Raw genomic sequence first — 17,835 nt, 5'->3', positions numbered from 1 at the left:
CAAAAGAATCAAACAGAAGAAAAATTGTAATTCGCTCGCGCCAATTTTATAGGTGGAAAAAGCGAAGCGACCCGGCAAGTGAGTCTTACAAAAGGCTTCACCCGCTAATATTCCCTTTGGATTGAAATTACCTTCCTATCCCCTAACTATAAAGCAAGTAAAGAAAAAGAAAATTCAATCAGGTTCACCTGAAACAATTGAAGGGCTTTGCTGTTGGTTTTTGTACAAGATTCAAGCATACAGAGGAAGAAAAGTTACAGCAGCAGCAGGAATTCTATCGCAACATCCTTCTTCTTCTTCTTCTTCTTCTCCGAATTTTCAGCGGTAAGCTCATTCAAGCAAAACCCACTTCGCTGAAATGTGTTTCTCTGGAAAAACTGGGGTTAACTTTTTGATATGCAAGTTACGAAGAAATGTGTGATTTCTATACGTTTGCAGTTACAATTTGTGCTTTTTTGTGGGTTTAGATTTTAGTTTCTTGCACGAGCTGAAGCCGAGCTAATTGGAAAATGCATTTTTCTTGGATACTCTTGAATTAATTGATATTTTCCTTTTGGAACAATTGGGTAGTGACAGTGAGAGGTTGCATGGACTTTGATGAATTTGGTACCTTTTATAATTTTTGATAAATTTGGATTTAGAGTTAGTGACCTCGTCTTCATTCTTGCAAAGTTACTACGTGTTCACCAAAATCTTTGCATCTCAGACTTTACAGGGGCTTAATGGTAACTTAATCCATGTTTGCCTTGAGGAGGTTTCCTACTGCCTACAGGGTACCATCTGTTTGAACAAATGCCTCAGTGAGAAATCTGTCGCTGTTTTTCTTTGGGAGGTTTCAATCTGCATTTGCAATAGTGCAAGGGGCTAGAATTTGTTAGTTTTGAGACTTCTATATACCAAACCGAAACAGGACGAGTTTAGATTTTGCCAGTCCTACATGTTTACTTTTCACAATTGTCTTTGGTCTCCTCCCCGTCATGTGCTTGCTTCTACAGTTCTTGGTGTAACTTTTCTAGTCGATTACTTAAATTGTTGACATTTCTTGCATTGCAACTTTTGAATTTGAAGAATTATACTCATCTTATGGTCAGATAATGATTTCTTAATTATAAAAATCACTGCAGCCTTTTCACATATGTGAGAAAGAGTTCTAGGAATGGAAAACACCAGCAATGAGCAGGAAGTTGAGCCTTCGTCGGCAGAGATTTATGAGTTACCTGGGGAGCCTGCTATTGTCATTAATGGAATGCCTGAGATTCCCCCAAGTGATGGCACTCCTCTTGCTTTCTCTAATACTGTGCATGATGCAGAATCCCATGGAAAAATGAACTTTGGTGAATGGTTGGAAGGAAGGGAAGTAAGAAAGTTGTTTGGAGAGCAATACTACTCTGGTACAGTAACTGAGTATGATAAAGAATCAGGCTGGTACAGGGTGGTGTATGAAGATGGTGACTTTGAAGATCTCGACTGGACTGAATTGAAAGAAGTGCTACTGCCCCTGGACATCATGGTTCCACTGAAAACATTAGCCCTAAAAATTCTCAGGAAAAGCAAGAAAACTGTCCATAAATCTAGGTATGCTATGGCTCAATCTCGAACACATAAAGCCAAAACCACGGGAAGTAAGGGAAAGAAGGCCTCAGTACCTGAAGATGCTTCAGTGATGAACCCCAAAGTACCTGAAGATGCTTCGATGATGAACTCCAACGGTTCATAAACAGTGAACATAAAGAAAGGTTGATGGGGTTACATTTACATTCCAATGGACCCGAAACAGCCAGGTGTAGAGGATAAATGATTTGAAAACTGGTCTTGCTAGACGGTTTAGAGAACATTTTCTTACTTAAAAATGGACACTGAATTGGAAGGTGAACAGTGAGGCTTAGGTGACTGTTATATTAGTCAATGATATTGTTGTATTGCTTGTAACATGTTAGGCTTTACTAATACAAGATTAATCAGTGGGTGTTGATCAAGTTGAGTAATTTACTTGCCTGCATTGCACGATCAAAACTCATTGGTCGAACAATTTTTAAAATCAATTCTTTCCTCTATAAGGTTGCAAGTATGTGTTATATTTTTAGGAGATAATTATTTTTTTGAGTACAAGCAATAGTCTAAACTACATGGGAGGGGGGATTCTCACACACACACAACTATGATGCCGTTGGGATTCGAACTTAAGACATTTGGTTTGTAATTCAAGGTCATTTCTCATTGGGCTAGACCTCGTTGGCATTTTAGGAGATAATTATTCAAACATGATTTCACTCCTTTTTCATGAGCTCTCGAAATAGAAAATAAAGAGAAAGAGCTTAGAATTATTTTATTTCATTTTTGTGAAAAAAAAAGTTTAGGGGGAGATTGGCTACTCTCACCACCAACGCCAGGGCATACCCACAACCTCGAGCCGAAAGGATTATGCGTGGCACCTAACTGCCAGCTGACACCGTTATGGGTTTATGTAGGAAATTTCAGATCGCGCACCAATGAAGACTATTGACAGCGGGACTCGAACACTAGTGAGGCTACACATAGTGCAGGGACCTTATCAATTGAACCAACCCTTATTGGCACTTAGAATAATTTCTTACTGCTTTTTCTTGATAGAATTAGAAATAGCTACTTGAATACTTGAACTATCAAAAAAAGAGCTTAGATTATTTTCTTATTGCTTCTTAATGCATAATGCTTGTATTTGCTAAAATCCCAACAATATCGTGGGAATAAATTCAGCAATATGTCAACCGAAATAAAAAACAAAAACTCTGGAATATCAATGAACTTCGAAATGAAAACTTCCCTGTCCTTTTACGTCTTTTCCCTATCCATCCACATCACCAATGCCCCGTCAGTTTACTCTTGCTTTTCCATGTCAGCATCGTCTTCTTCACTAACAAGTCACAACGCGACACATACATAAAACCCCAGAAAGAAAAGAAAACAAAGATCAAATTAATACCTTTTGTTACACGCTTCATCTTCCGTACTTACTATATGCTTCTCTAGGGTTTTTCATCCACCAAATGCTCCTCCATTTGCTCTCTGCTTTGAGTTTTTAATTGTCTCCTCAGAAACCAAGTGGTGTAGCTAACTAGGAAGGAAGGTACCCTTCAATCTCTGTTCTCATCAAGTTATTTGGTTTCTGTGAAAATGAAAAAACTTGAAACAATTTGTGCTTTTTAGTAATCTGCTTTATATTGTATATTGTGTTTTGTCTAAACAAAATGTAGCCTTTTTCTTTGTTGCAGCTAAACCAACCATCTTATTCATTTCCCCACATTTTTCTCTGCTGCCAAACACTATATGCAGTTATTTTAGTATATCATTATACAAAGATCACAACACAAGGTTAAATTTTAACCCTTTTTTTTTTTTTTCTTTCTAAGATGTTAGTATGCCTCCTTTTTGGTTCTTCCTCCCCTGGTTTGCCGGTTTGCTGCACAATGAAGCCAAATGCTTGTTTGTTTGTTTGTTTTTTTTTTTTCCAGGAAAGGTTGTATCATAGGCTCTATAGGGGTATTTTTGGGTAAATATTGAATTTCATGAACTCTTTAGGTGGTGGTGATGATGAACAAGTTTACATTTGGAGTGCGTTAGAATAAATAATCGTGATATCTGTTGTGGGTTTCTTTCACGAATTGTCTTGTTGGGTTGACTAAACAAAGCCTTTGTTTTATTAAGTGCTGTTTCGCAATAAACTTGTTATGCGAATTTTGAATTGTTCTTAAATTTTCTTAGCAATTAACAGTCCTTGCATTTTTTTTTTACCTTTTTTAAAATTCGACCAGGGATACAATTGGAATTTTTCCTTAGTGAATTGAGATGTAGTGAATACTAATGCTGGAGTTTCAGTGTCAAGAAATGATGATGATGATGATGACTCTACGATTATTTGCTATGCTATTTATTTACACTGTTAGTCAAACCTAAGATTTTTCTCTGTGACGGCCTTCAATTTTGAGATTGAAGAAATATGGAAACTGGAAGTCACGGTTCAATGAGGAAAGTGAAAAATGGAGGACTCAAAAGTCCTGTGGGCAGTGCTGTTGAGAAGTATGAAAAATGGGTTCAAAGGAGACCATCATCGTCCATCTTGGCAAATGGCTATTCAGAGTCATATAGATGCCGCGCATGCTTTGGTACAGTTGGCTAATGAAGATCCTAGTCAGCTTCATGGTGGGTTACGTTCACATGGAATGAAGCATAGTGTGAAAGGGATTCCAAGCATAAAGGATTTGAAGGGGAAGTCGAGGGGTGATAGTCATTCGGATCCTATTCAAAAAAAGAAACTGTGGAAGTTGCAGCACCAGTAAATTTACCGCTGAAAAGGCAGGGATTCAAATTGCCCATTCCTACTGTTCATACTGGATTTTCATTCTCCATTGTGCATCTCCTTACTGCCATTCAAAGAGCAATGGTTGTTCCACATGCAGAAGACAATGATGTGGTGTATGGAAATGATCAAGGGGTTAGCAATGCTGAAGGGATAATTGGATTTTATTCTCTCAAAGATAAAGGCATTAGAACCAATTCAAAAAGTTTACCTTCTCTCACTCTTAACAAGATTCTTGAGCGTGTTAGATCATCTCCAATGGATCCTTCTATTCTTCAAACCCAAGAGCCCCTTCAGGATTTAGTCACAGGGGTTTTGGAGATATTTTCATCCAAAACAGCGCCTTTAGGAGCTAGAGGATGGAAGCCACTCGCTTTCTATTGCAAGTCCAGTAAATATTGGTCATGGGTTGGTCCCATCAACTTTAACTCATGCAATGCTGATGAGGAATATGTATCTTCTAAAGCTTGGAGTCTTCACCATAATGTGCTTGTGAAGTTGGTTGATTCCTTTGCTATACAAGAGTTTTCAAGAGAGATTTCGTTAAGTTGGAAGCCTTCCTGCCCCACCTTTGATTTTAATGCAACCAACACTAGATGAAAGCGAATGGTTCAGGGACATGATGTCTCGAAAGAATGCTATCAGTCTGAGCTCTGAAGAAGTAAGAACGTACTTTCAAAGGGAGGAAGCTTTGAGGTATTTTAGTCCCAGATATGGCATTTTCTTACACAGCACTGGATGGTAGAAAGTCTGCAGTTGCTCCTCTAACTAGTTGCAGTGCTAAGCCATCATATAGAAACCGAGATCATTTTATGCTTAAAGCTGATCGACCACCTCATATCACCAATCTCTGTCTTGTGAGAGATGCAGCTGCTAGATTGCCTGTAAGTATTGGTACCAGGGAAGATGTTTCTACTCTCGTTCGTCACTCACAGTATATAGTGGAAGATGTCTCTGATGAACAACTTTGCCGAGTTGTTAGGTGTGCTCTGTCTCGGCTGCACTATGAATTTGATCCATGTGTAGAATTTGACAGACACAGAAAGTTGTGGGTTTATTTACATGGAGAAAGAGGCGAAGAAAACTTTGAGGAAGATGGTACCTTATCTACTTTAAGAAGGAGACGGCATCGAGACATGTCATTGAGCAATCAATCTGTTCATTAGACAGCCCTCCAAAATGGACAGGAAGAAACTGGCATGTTATCTGCAGTAGGAAACAATCTAGATGTCAATGTTGATACCTTATTGTCGGGTGATAAGTAACTACTTTCATGGGAGCTCATAACTTCAGTGGTAGAGCTATGACTGAACTTATGAGCTCCCATGAAAGTAGCTGATTTGAGATTTCAATGATCTGTGTTATGCAGTCATTCATGGGCATTTCATTTTGATACGAGGGTGGCATTTTAATATAAGGTCCTTTGAAATATTTTTGCGAAGGTTGGAAACAGTAGATTAAGCTGAAAGATGTTAAATATAAGGGAATATGAACCACACTTCTTTCTATTTCCTTTTTCCTAGACAAAACTTGCCACTCAAAAACTTTTAAGGCATGTTATGTTTTAATAGCACCGTACATGTTACGTTTTTATGGCTAGAGGAGAAAATTCTCAATGAGAACTTCCCTGCAAATTGGTATGGTGAAAATAAAGGGACATTCGAAACTTTTATTTTAGTAGTGTTAGGCTGCTGGCATAATCTACAGCTTTTAAGCTCAGATCAGCAATCAACATATCAGATTAACAAAGGGAAAGGAAAAAGCTCAACAATCAATAGTGGCAGCTAAGCTTCATGGGCTTTGTTCACACGAATGAATGGAATTCTCCTTCACGCCTCTTTCAGTTTCAGGAAGAAGCTTTCTCAATCTATTTTACAAACACATTCATCACACTCTAAGCCATTCTTCTCTTCTCCCAACCTCACACGAACATCGCAGAAAACCAAGAAGCTACACAATGCTCTTAGAGTTCTCGACCTCATCACCCCAAAGCCAACCCTCACTGCGCGTCGCGGCCAAGGCCATCTTCGGCTCATTCAGGACTTTCTACAGTCAGATTCCGAACACTTCAGCAATGCCTCTGCTTTCTCTGATTCAAATTCGCCAATAAAAATCTCAACTTTGTTCGATGAACTGTTTGATTCTAGCTCTGTTGATTCTCCATCATGCGCAGAAAGGTTTCGTATTGATGCAAGAGTTTTGTCACATGCCATAAGCTCATGTGGGTCTTCTCGTAATCTCCATAGTGGGATTCAGTATCACTGTGCAGCAATAAGAAGGGGGCTTGTGGCCAATGTTTATATTGGAAGCTCTTTGGTGAGCTTTTATGGTAGATGCAGCGAGTTACAGAATGCCTATCATGTTTTCGAGGAAATGCCTGTGAGAAATGTGGTGTCATGGACAGCCATTATTTCAGGGTTTGCACAAGAGTGGCACGTTGATGTGTGCTTGCAGCTTTTCAGTGAGATGAGACATTCTTCAAAACCCAATGATTTTACGTATGCAAGTATTCTGAGTGCTTGCACAGGCAGTGGAGCTCTTGGGCATGGAAGAAGTGTTCATTGCCAAACCATTCGGATGGGGTTCAATTCGTACATTCACATTGCTAATGCTCTTATCTCAATGTACTGCAAATGTGGGGATGTTAAAGATGCGCTTTACATATTCAAAAATTTGGATGGCAAAGATAATGTATCTTGGAACTCCATGATTGCAGGGTATGCACAGCATGGCCTTGCGTCACAGGCTATTGATCATTTTGAAGAAATGAGGCAGCAATGTGTAGAACCCGATGCCATTACTTTACTAGGCGTGCTCTCTTCGTGTCGTCATGCCGGTCTCGTTCAAGAAGGCCGGCGTTACTTCAATTCAATGATCAAAGAACATGGTATTCAGCCAGAACTAGATCATTATTCATGCGTTATTGATCTTCTTGGCCGGGCTGGTTTATTGGAAGAGGCTCGATGTTTCATTGAAAATATGCCTATTCGTCCCAATGCCATTATCTGGGGCTCACTGCTTTCTTCCTGTAGGGTTCATGGGAGTGTGTGGATCGGCATTGAGGCTGCAGAGTGCAGGCTATTGCTGGAGCCAGAGTGCGCTTCTACCCATGTACAATTAGCAAACCTGTATGCTAGCGTGGGATGTTGGGATGACGCAGCAAGAGTTAGGAAGTTGATGAAAGATAAAGGGATTAAAACAAGTCCTGGGTTTAGCTGGATTGAGATTAGTAATGAAGTTCACAGGTTTAGAGCAGAAGACTGTTCAAACCCCAAAATGATTGAAATTATTGCTGTCTTGGATAGTTTGGTAGACCACAATAAGACTTTACGCTATGAGCCTGAAATGCAAGAGGAAGAGATTGATGATGCTTTATACATATAAGTTATAACTGTGTGACTTGTAAAATGGCAGATTGTTATATTTTTTTCCCTGTTACATCCATATACCCATTCTCATTTGAACTGATGATGGCAAACTTTTTGAGAACAATGTTTCTCGTTCACCGCCAATTTTTTTCTTTATTGAAAAAACGAATAAAGAACAAAAGATTCTTAGCTTCCTTAAAACGTGCGAAAAAATGGGGAAAGAAAAGACATCTTATAACAAGCAAATGTTAACATGCTACATAACAGCATATACCGAGTTCAGATGATACTACAAAATCCTATCCTCATTTTATCATGTCTCAAAGCAATGCTCCTGACAAAGGGAACCAAGAAAGCAGAAACTGTTACTGGAGAACACGAATCGAAACTTCACCATTCAGGCAGAAGCCTTTGTTCTTCAAAAGGAATGCATTCATTGCCTCAGTTTGAGTACGAAAGCGAACAGTTGCCCATTTAGTGGGCTCTTGGGAAGGTCTGCAAAAAAAAAAAACATTTTAAAAAAAAAGATTTAACAAAGTGAAATCAATGTAAGAATGATATTTATGAGTTTATATTCTTTGAAATCTACTAGGCATACCTGAAACTTAATTGGAGGGAAGACGAATCATATTCACAACCAGACAGAAAACGATCTACATCTTCTGGAACTGCATTAGGAGGGATTCCTTGCAATAAAACCTGGTAACAGCAGGCAAGTCCATTTAAAGTGTTTTCAGAAATATCTTCGTCATGGGATAACAAATTGATTGTAAGCTAAAGATATATTGGATTCTAATTCAATCACCAAAACAAAGTATCACTTGTTCATGGCATATACTTGGGGGGAGACTCAAAATTACAAAGACAACATATAATATGTACATACGGCATCCTCGGTTTACCAAATTTCTTGCAAACATACTAAAACAACGGTGTCCAGGAACCCAAGTAAACTGTACAGTATCAAACTGCCTATGGCATATATAGCCAGCCAGTAGAGTTTGAATTAGCCTCTAATGCCGAATATATGGATTCCTCATGAACAATATATTAACGGTGTTTAAGGCATCAAGAATATTGTCCTCCTACTTGGTCAATACTATAACAAGTGATTTTTTTGAACAAACTTACTCCATTAAAGGGGAAAAACACTTGGTTAAAAACAAAAAGCATACAACAGAAAACCTTAGACTTACCGTTTTTCCATCATGGGGAGTAAGAGAGTCCCATTCCGCTCGATTAGCCTGTCATTCATAAACCAAGCATTAGCACACTACACCACAAAATAGGTAAGCAACAACTACATCTTATTAAAGCATCATGGCATGGCAGCATTACCCTCTCCAATTTAAACAGGCGACCCTTTTTGCCAATCACCCTCATTGCGTTATCATAGGCTTGCCGCGACGGGAATTGCACCAACCTAATAACAAAAAAATGCACATCTAAGCATCAGGAAATACATTTTATTGGTAGCATCTAATGAATTCATTGCATTGCATACAGGAAATTAAAAGCATCAACAATTGATGTGAAAAACTATCTTTCTACTCGCAAATAAACAAATTAAACAACACGCAATTTACATTCCCATCGCCGTAAACCACCGATTATAATCCATTTTAACATCATCCAGACTCAAATTACAGCCTTCCAGCAAATTCACGACGTCTGTCTTCAGCGTATTCCTTTTGATTCCAAGCAGCTTCCCATACACCGATCCTGAAAACAGCACATAAAACACATTGCCACGTTTGTCAATGAAATTAAAACCCAAAACCCATAGAACCCTAACTTGTAAATGCAAAATGACGAAAATGCCTGCGGCAGCTGAGTCTGATACCTGTGCTTGGGGTTTCGAAAAATGATGCGGACGGCGAAGACTCCTGAGGCTTATCGGATGGCAAAGACTTCTGAGGTTTATCGGACGGCGAAGACTCCAGCGGCTGATCGGACGTTGAAGAGTCCTGAAGCCGGTTTTCGGCTTCCGTCGAAAACCGTCTCACCGGTTCGCGCAGAAGCGAAGTGAGGCCGCGGTTTTGCGCCATGGACATACGGACGGAGAGGCTTGACATGATTGAGGTTCGAAGAAGACCCAGCTTTGACATCGTTGTTTCTTCTCGAGCTTTGGAGATTCACAGTGGACTGGCTTCAGTGTCTATGACTCTACGCTACAGAGGATGGTTGCGCTCGGCTATACTATTTATTAAATAAATCCCGAGTATAGCCGCTTTAAATATAAACGTATAGCCGTCTGGCTATACTATTTATTTTTTTTAAAAAGTCCCGAGTACAGCCGTTCGGATATACTATTTATTAAAAAAATCCCGCGTATAGCCGAACGGCTATATTATTTATTTTTAGAAAGTCCTGAGTATGGCCGCGCGGCTGTACTATTTAATAAGGAAAAGGTCTCAGGTATCGCCGCGCGGCTATACTATTTATAAAATAAAAATAAAAATGTCCTAAAGTATAGCCGCACGGCGATACTATTTATTTTTAAAATTTTTTAAAATGGTTCCGAGTATAGCCGCTCGGCGTTACTATTTAATAAATTAAAAAAACTTAAAAATTTTCCCGATTATAGCAACAATCCCAAAAAGAGTAATCACTAGCCCAGGTAGCAATCCAAACTTATCCAATCCCAAAGCCCAACTAGCAATCCAACTTATCCAATACCAATTTAATTTTGTTGGGTTTTGGGTTGTGAAAATTTCCAAACATGAACTTTTTGGATTGGGTTTGAAACCAACTCAGACACAAACAAGCACAAATACATGCTCCCCAAAATGTCTTGATTAATCAGAAACACAAGTAGGAAGTAGCTCCTTGTAGTTTGAACTGACTCACGCTCATTATGCAGAAACATAAATGGTCTTTTCAATATGCACGGTGATAGTTTTTAATGGTCTTTGAGCTTATACTCGAGTTTCATTTTGGTTCTTCAATTCTCGCATGTGTTTTAATTTTTAATGTATAAAGTCACGCTCATTGTCGGCATAGATAGAATGGCCAACAAAAGAAGAAGTTGTAGGGGAGGTCAACAAAATGCCCTTAAATCATTCACCCATGTCAGCTGCTCAGGTGTCTTCCATAGACAAGATTTATCTACTGCCATGGCCAAAAACCTTTATCTTGTCTGAATATAGCCGCACAAACATACTATTAAAAAAATATCCCGAATATAGCCGGGCGGTGATACTATTTATTAAAAAAAAAAAAAAATTAAGTGCAGAGCATAGCCGCGAGGCTGTAATATTTAATAAATAAATAAAATTTAAAAGTCCGCGTATAGCCGCGCGGCTATACTATTAAAAAAATTTATTAAAAATCACGAGTATAGCCGAGATTGAAATTTTTTTGTAAAAAGGTGTATTAAACATGAAAAAATTAAAAAGGGCCAAGTATAGCCGCGCGGCGATACTATTTAAAAAAAATCTTAGGTATAGCCGCGCGGCTGTACTACGCTAGGTGGGTTTTTATATATTTAAATAAATAGTATAGCCGATTGGCTATAATTTGTAAATATAATATATTTAAAGAATATAGCCGCACGGCTATACATAGTTAATTGTAGCAATTATACCTAACTTTTTACACCATTTTCACTTTAATCCTTAAATTCGTTTTCTACTCCCTTGTTTTTTAATTACTACTAGACTAAAATCACATGTTATTAGTATTACTATACTAAAGTCACATGCCATGCATGTTAGAGAGGTGTGGAGAGCTTTTTTATATTAAGATTATTACTAATTATATACCCTTATTATATATATATTTTTATCCAAACGATAGGAAATTTATAAGATACTTTTATAACGAGCAAATACACCTGTAACAAAACTATACCATAGCTAAATATCATGATATCCATGTGAGTCGAACTTGATTTACAGTGTGAGTTCTCTTAACTAGTGTTAATTAAGATTTAAGTGGATTGAGCTAACCTCCTCCGCTTTTCAGGTTCAAGGGACAAGTAATAAAACAGAACACAACTGTTGATATAAAGTTTTCATCTTTGATAACCAACATGATTTCTTTATCCTGGTATAGAGAAGGACCACCCAAGACCCAACCCAACCAGTCCTTCTCAAAGAGAAAAAGTCATCCACCCAACACACAGTATATTTGATTTTCTCTAGATAAAGATTGTGTGTGTAGATAGTAAGAACAGTTGTATATATAAATATCTATAATATATAGTTGCTATATTGGACTGAAAATATACTTATAAATTATTTTATATTTATAATCTTATTCTTATGGGCAGATTATTCTTTTTCCTGGGCTTTTCCTTTTCATTTTCCACTGACTAAAGAGATTCCTTCTCCATGCAGTTTGCCAATTTAATGAACGAGATATTACGGTGCATTTGCAGTAATTATGCCAATGACAGAATAACGAGCCAAATAAATAAATAATATTAAAAAAAGAAGTGCTCGTTAAGCATTATATAAAAACATATTTTGCTACTAATTAAAATTAGATTGCAGAATAAGTACTTGTTTAAAAAACAAATGTGACACATTATTCCATGGTTGGACACGTCAGCTACAATGGAGGCATGTTCGTTACCACTTACAGATATTTCTACAAATAATAATCATATGGGGACCAATCTATCATGGCCTTAAGAGTATCTCCATTTTAAGAGGTGTAAAGCCACATTCACATGTTCTTTATACCTCTAGAAGATGTAAATGTCGTTTTCCTCCAATAGAACAGATGTAAATTGGAGATGTAAAAAGGACATGAAATGAAATGATTTTATATCAAGTTGAAGCAAAAGAATATTTCTTGTATTTTGGTAGCTATCTCAACTTTTATATGTTTGGAGCCTACCATTTTGTATTATCTCTCCTCCTTTTCAACCTATGGAGCCCAACAAATGGGAATGTAAAATCAGATGTAAATGTTAATTTTTTTTATTTATATATTTTCCGGCCAAATGTTGTATTTGCATTCATTTATACCCCACTATTATAGTAATTTCTGACAATTCTATGTGTAAATTTTCTTTACATTTTCCTTTACACCCTTGCAATGAAAATGCTCTAAATTTCAACCAAAAAAAGAAAAAAAAAAGGAGAAGATGCTCTAAGGATGTCACCATAAAAACAAAAAAGCCGTACTCAGCAGCTGTGCGACTAGATCAAGTCTTCTTCTTCTTCCCCACACAAAAATTGACAAGGATCCGTCCGTGATCCATGATCCATCCACCTAAAGCCAAAAAACCTACCTGCTTATCAGTGGCCCCCAACCCACAACACCATTCCCGCCACGTCAACCCACGCAACCCGGGCCCCACCCACCTGCCCAGTTCCCCCACAAAGCACAGTTGCAGTACAACAAACCGTTCGCCCCAGTCGTGCCTGTCCTTTCGTTACGGTCGTACGCACACTAACCCGTTTGCTTTTCTCCGTAACAGAAATACGGAATCTATTAATTTAATCACTTACACTTAATCATTGATTATTTCCCTAATTAATTCTCCCCCACAAAACAAAACAAAATCTTCAAGTTGTCAACTACACCAAGTGATTCAAACCTCAGGGGAAGGTCGTTTCTCTTCCTATCCACCTTCAATTCTCCTCCCGTCTTTTTAATTTCTTCATCCCCATCACAATTTCGTTATCAGTTTCTCAACAATGGCGTCACTTCTCTCCACCACCACGCAAACCCCTGCAAACCACACAAATATGTATGCTGACCAGGTTCTTCTTCTTTCCTTCTCCGAGCTCCTGGCCAACATGGACTTAACATGGATGGCTGATTTTCTCAAGGGCATGGTGAAGCCGCTGGCAGCGACGGTGGTGGTGCTGTTGGCGGTGGCCTTGTCCTTCATGCAGAAGCTGGGTTTGGGTGGAGAGATGATTTACTCCATTGCTAGGGCCTTTGTCCAGCTCTCCATTATTGGGTTTGTTCTGCAGTTCATTTTCACTCGGGACAATGCTGCTTGGATCATTCTGGCTTACCTTTTCATGGTTTGTGATTGCCTCTTTTGTGTTGCATTTTGTTGCCCATGTGTTTGGTTTCTGAGAAAATTGACAAGGAAAAGATAAGAATTTGAACTGATTGGTCTCTACCCTTTTTCATGGGTTTAATTACCTTTTGAAGCATGTTGATTGGTTGGTTAAATTTTTTGGTTTTTTTAGAAGTAGAGGTCTCTAAAAGAAAGATGTAAGAAATTAATACACTGCTTCAGTATAGAATTCTACAGAGACAAAAGCAATTGAATTTCAGAAGATACCCAGAAAATATGACCTGAAAAAAAAAAAAAAAATCTATTTACATTGAATTTTAAATGGATTTTGATATGCTAGGTAGCACTTCTAGTGCTTTTTATTATTAAATTTCACTTTAATTCTTGATCTCTATTTCATGAGCTTATGTGATTGTTGCCCTGCAGGTAACTGTGGCTGGTTACACAGCAGGCCAAAGGGCTAAGCATGTCCCTAGAGGGAAGTATGTTGCTGGGGCTTCCATATTGGCTGGAACCTCAGTCACAATGCTCCTGCTTATTTTGCTCAGAGTCTTCCCATTCACTCCAAGATACATCATCCCTGTTGCAGGAATGATGGTAGGAAATTCAATGACAGTAACCGGGGTTACAATGAAAAGACTTCGCGACGATATTCGAACTCAAATGAATCTGGTAGGTTAATTCTTACACAAAGAGAACTAATGGAAATTTAGGAAACTATATTGGTTGAAAGTGTCTGTCCTTTTTTTTTTGGTTTACTGATTTTTTTGTTTTGCAGGTAGAGACAGCATTGGCTCTCGGGGCAACCCCGCGCCAAGCAACACTTCAGCAGGTGAAGAGAGCTTTGGTGATTTCCCTGTCTCCGGTTCTGGACAATGCAAAAACCGTGGGTCTCATCTCGCTTCCCGGTGCCATGACCGGGCTTATAATGGGAGGAGCTTCTCCTCTGGAGGCCATTCAGCTGCAGATTGTTGTGATGAACTTTCTCATTGGTGCATCTACAGTTAGCAGCATCTTGTCAACATATCTGTGTTGGCCTGCCTTCTTTACCAAAGCTTATCAGTTAGAGACCAAGGTCTTCTCCTCAGAATGAGGATTTTATAGTGCCCTTAATTACAGAATACAGATTGAAAAATGCACAAAATTAGGCCTCCCAAGGCACACTTGAGGGTCTAGTAGTAGCTATGCAGTGTAGCCATATTTGAAGTGATAGATTGTACAATGTCTATCAATCGGTCACTCTGTTTCTCTCGGCGACAAAAATATGCATCTGTGATGTTGTTTAATTATTGTGGGCCATAATAAACACATACTTGGAAAAATTTGTACTTCTCATTAACACATTGGAAACCCTTTCTTTTCCTCTTTTTCATCCCTCAGTTGTACCTAAAAATATTATGATATTAAGCATGAATGAAAGAGAATGTGGAACACCATTTAAGAAAAGGAGTTAACATTCCAAGGTAGAGTTGAGGATTTTTCCTTGGAGAGAGATGATCGGAGTGGAGTAGGTGGCAAATGCGGTGAGGTATTTAGTGTTGTATCGATTGGTATTGTGTTACTAGCGGCGAAGGTGGTGGATGAGGATTACGGTGGTGACCGCCACTACGATGATGTCCTTGGCCTGGCCCATGATGGCCCTTCACTGGGCCATGATCACCCTGACCTTTCTCATGATGGCCACCACCTTTCTTATGATGACCCTGATCTGGCTTATGATGACCCTGTAGATAAAAGTGGTAAAAAAATATATATATCACCAAAATAAAAAAAATTAAGATGACTTGTAACTTAAGTGGCAAAAAAACGTTTACCCTCACATATCAAATGTTAGAACTTTAAATTTTATCATTTTCTTAATGTTTGAGTTGCACCCTTTCCTAATTTCGAGTTTACTCTATTCTTAATGGCAATGGAATTGGACTCTTATTCTTATTTGATCAGGAGCATATGCCTCAAATCAAGGACTTAAAGTTACCTTTTGTCTCAGAGGCAATGTTGGCTGAGAGGTTGGCGGTGGTGATGATTGTGGTGGAGACGACGACGATGGTGGAGAAGTAGATGCATGTGATGATGGTGGTGTTGGTGTTGGTGTTGGTGTTGGTTTTGGCGGTGGTGGCAATGGCGATGGTGGTGTTGTTGTTGGTGTTGGAGGCGGTGGCGATGGCGATGGCGATGGCGATGGCGATGGCGGTATTGGTGTTGGTGGTGGTGGCGATGTCGGTGTTGGTTTTGGTGTTGGTGTTGGTGTTGGGGGCGGCGGTGATGGTGATGGCGGTGTTGGTGTTGGCGGTGGTGGCGATGGCGATGTCGGTGGCGGTGGCGATGGGGGTGTTGGTGTTGGCGGCGGTGGTGGTGGTGGTGTTGGTGTTGGGGGTGGTGGCGATGGCGGTGTTGGTGTTGGTGTTGGCAGTGGTGGCGATGGTGGTGGCGGTGTTGGTGTTGGTGTTGGTGTTGGGGGCGGTGGTGACGAAGATGGTGGAGAAGTAGCACTAGGAGTAGGAGGAGGAGAAAGTGGAGAGCCTGGATTAAAAGGGTCCTCATTGACATAATTCCCAGGAGGAGCATATTCACAAATAATGAGCAAACTTCCGTTGGAGCATCTGAACCGAGTGCACCCAACTTGTTGAGTGGTCTTCCATACAATCTGCGTGTAGTGGCCGCAAGCTTTGTCTTGGGAGCATTGTCGCTTTTCTCTATTGTAAAATTGCTTCTCATGAGCCCAATCCTCCACTGCCTCTCTCGGCAACCAATGGGACTTAAAACCCCAGAACAAGTTCTCCCCGTATTGGCCCTTCGAGTGGCGCATACCACAATCGGTCTGCTTCTTGGCCCAATCCTCTGCGAATTGGGCCAACGTCTCATTCCATACTAAGGGTGGCACGTTCTCGGCCTTTCGAATCTCGTTATGTGCCATGATGAACTCTTGGGCTAGCGCGGGCGGCGGGTATTCTGTGTAGTTTTCGTTGTTCGGTTTCAATGCGTCGACAATGTCATTGACAATGTCATTGGCGGCATTTGCAATACCGTCAATGCTTGTTCCAATGCCATTCCCGGCATGGGGATTAGCATTGGATTTGGCAGTCACCTTTTCGACATGATTGATATGATGAACGTCGTGCCTCGAGAGGTGGAATGGGTTGGCCAAGATGAAGGGGATCAAAATAGAAGTGGTGATTATTATAGTAGCGAAAGTTTGACGTCGCGGCATTTGGTTGTTGTATGTGGAGGTGAGTGGTGGTGATGGTGGTTGTAATTTAGGTATTTTATATTTGATAAGGGTGAAATGATATGGCGAAGTTGGTTTGGTTTGGTTTAATTCGGTTGCCAGCTCTCAAGTTCCGAGAGCATCGGCAAGAGAGAGCAAGCATGAGAGGGCTAAGAGGTGCTTTATTTGGTGTAGTTTCCATAAAATGACCTTACAACTCAATCGATTTTACCATCATGCTATGCCTAATCCTTCTTGGGGCATCCATAGTTTTACGAAAATAGATAGATTGATGCCAAAATTGACCCTTGAAAAAAGCATAAATAGTTATGCTATTGTTAGGAGGCTGGCGATGGAGAGCCGCAGTTTCGGGACGTCTTCAGGTCAATGGCTCAGAATGTTGTTTTCATGCAAAATACCTGTCCATGCTTCTTGTGCTGCAAGCCCAATGTTAGTTAAGTTAGTTGTAGTTCTTTCAGGTCTGTGTTTGATACCATTCGGCAGCAGCAGGTTTGAATTTTAGAAGGTTATTTTAAAAATATATATATTTTAAAGCAAGAGAGATCAATTTCCACTCAAGGGCGGAGTTAGAATTATAAGATCGGGGGGGACTGAGATAGAAAACACAAGTATATCAAATACATTTAAGTGTTCAAAACACATGTTAGAACTAAAATTTTCAAAATTTATCATGTCTAATTGTTTTTAAAGGGGCAATTAATTTAAATTACAAGTTGTCTATTAGTAAATTGTATGTAGAAGAGGAGTGGCTCCGCCATCATCAAATAGACTATGATGTATCAAGGATTATTTTATTTTATTTTTTGGTCTTATATATCAAGGACTATATGACTCATGTTCTTGATCAATTCGTGACAATATTCTAATTGTCCATTAATCTCTTTTGTCTATTTCAAAATGAAAAAGATTTGGTCAC

General features: G+C 39.3%; 4 protein-coding genes and 2 pseudogenes across 5 annotated transcripts; 4 read left to right on the top strand and 2 right to left on the bottom strand.

Moving 5' to 3' along the window:
- The first annotated feature begins 103 nt into the window (after positions 1-103).
- LOC110748366 (dirigent protein 17 pseudogene) lies at positions 104-1,976 on the top strand (annotated as a pseudogene). Its single transcript, XR_015836408.1, has 2 exons — positions 104-324; positions 1,125-1,976. The product of XR_015836408.1 is annotated as a dirigent protein 17 pseudogene (transcript).
- A 1,532-nt stretch (positions 1,977-3,508) lies between these two features.
- On the top strand, positions 3,509-5,653 carry LOC148293571 (uncharacterized; annotated as a pseudogene).
- Positions 5,654-5,851: 198 nt separating this feature from the next.
- On the top strand, positions 5,852-7,800 carry LOC110767244 (Tetratricopeptide repeat (TPR)-like superfamily protein). Its single transcript, XM_021970725.2, has one exon. It carries the CDS (start codon positions 6,149-6,151, stop codon positions 7,718-7,720), a length of 1,572 nt encoding a protein of 523 aa, XP_021826417.2. The 5' UTR covers positions 5,852-6,148; the 3' UTR covers positions 7,721-7,800.
- A 117-nt stretch (positions 7,801-7,917) lies between these two features.
- On the bottom strand, positions 7,918-9,917 carry LOC110767225 (Ribosomal protein S24e family protein). The gene is made up of 6 exons (XM_088255641.1): positions 9,548-9,917; positions 9,291-9,426; positions 9,043-9,127; positions 8,901-8,948; positions 8,303-8,403; positions 7,918-8,199 (listed from the first exon to the last, which is right to left on the bottom strand). Exons 1-6 carry the CDS (start codon positions 9,810-9,812, stop codon positions 8,070-8,072), a joined length of 765 nt encoding a protein of 254 aa, XP_088111767.1. The 5' UTR covers positions 9,813-9,917; the 3' UTR covers positions 7,918-8,069.
- A 3,277-nt stretch (positions 9,918-13,194) lies between these two features.
- Positions 13,195-14,811, top strand: ALS3 (aluminum sensitive 3). The gene is made up of 3 exons (XM_088254137.1): positions 13,195-13,691; positions 14,117-14,366; positions 14,473-14,811. The coding sequence occupies exons 1-3, from the start codon at positions 13,356-13,358 to the stop codon at positions 14,781-14,783; spliced, it is 897 nt and encodes a 298-aa protein (XP_088110263.1). The 5' UTR covers positions 13,195-13,355; the 3' UTR covers positions 14,784-14,811.
- Positions 14,812-15,017: 206 nt separating this feature from the next.
- Positions 15,018-17,120, bottom strand: LOC110771379 (CAP (Cysteine-rich secretory proteins, Antigen 5, and Pathogenesis-related 1 protein) superfamily protein). Its single transcript, XM_088254136.1, has 2 exons — positions 15,669-17,120; positions 15,018-15,414 (listed from the first exon to the last, which is right to left on the bottom strand). Exons 1-2 carry the CDS (start codon positions 16,899-16,901, stop codon positions 15,223-15,225), a joined length of 1,425 nt encoding a protein of 474 aa, XP_088110262.1. The 5' UTR covers positions 16,902-17,120; the 3' UTR covers positions 15,018-15,222.
- Between the last annotated feature and the right edge of the window lie 715 nt (positions 17,121-17,835).

Source organism: Prunus avium, chromosome 6 (genome assembly GCF_965620075.1).
Source record: "Prunus avium chromosome 6, drPruAviu1.hap1.1, whole genome shotgun sequence".
In the NCBI taxonomy this organism is placed as follows: domain Eukaryota; kingdom Viridiplantae; phylum Streptophyta; class Magnoliopsida; order Rosales; family Rosaceae; genus Prunus; species Prunus avium.
Note: the sequence above shows the minus strand (reverse complement) of the source record. Positions and strands in the feature narration are given on the sequence as shown.

Excerpts from the sequence above, each read along its gene's own strand:
- ALS3 (XM_088254137.1), top strand. The coding sequence starts at position 13,356 with ATGGCGTCACTTCTCTCCACCACCACGCAAACCCCTGCAAACCACACA. Across the intron at positions 13,692-14,116 it reads TTCTGGCTTACCTTTTCATG|GTAACTGTGGCTGGTTACAC; the intron begins GTTTGTGATTGC and ends GTTGCCCTGCAG. Across the intron at positions 14,367-14,472 it reads AACTCAAATGAATCTGGTAG|AGACAGCATTGGCTCTCGGG; the intron begins GTTAATTCTTAC and ends TTTTGCAGGTAG.
- LOC110767225 (XM_088255641.1), bottom strand. The coding sequence starts at position 9,812 with ATGTCAAAGCTGGGTCTTCTTCGAACCTCAATCATGTCAAGCCTCTCC. Across the intron at positions 9,128-9,290 it reads TGGTTTACGGCGATGGGAAT|GTTGGTGCAATTCCCGTCGC; the intron begins GTAAATTGCGTG and ends TTTTGTTATTAG. Across the intron at positions 8,200-8,302 it reads TCCCTCCAATTAAGTTTCAG|ACCTTCCCAAGAGCCCACTA; the intron begins GTATGCCTAGTA and ends TTTTTTTTGCAG.
- LOC110771379 (XM_088254136.1), bottom strand. The coding sequence starts at position 16,901 with ATGCCGCGACGTCAAACTTTCGCTACTATAATAATCACCACTTCTATT. Across the intron at positions 15,415-15,668 it reads CATTGCCTCTGAGACAAAAG|GGTCATCATAAGCCAGATCA; the intron begins GTAACTTTAAGT and ends TTTTATCTACAG.
- LOC110767244 (XM_021970725.2), top strand. The coding sequence starts at position 6,149 with ATGAATGGAATTCTCCTTCACGCCTCTTTCAGTTTCAGGAAGAAGCTT.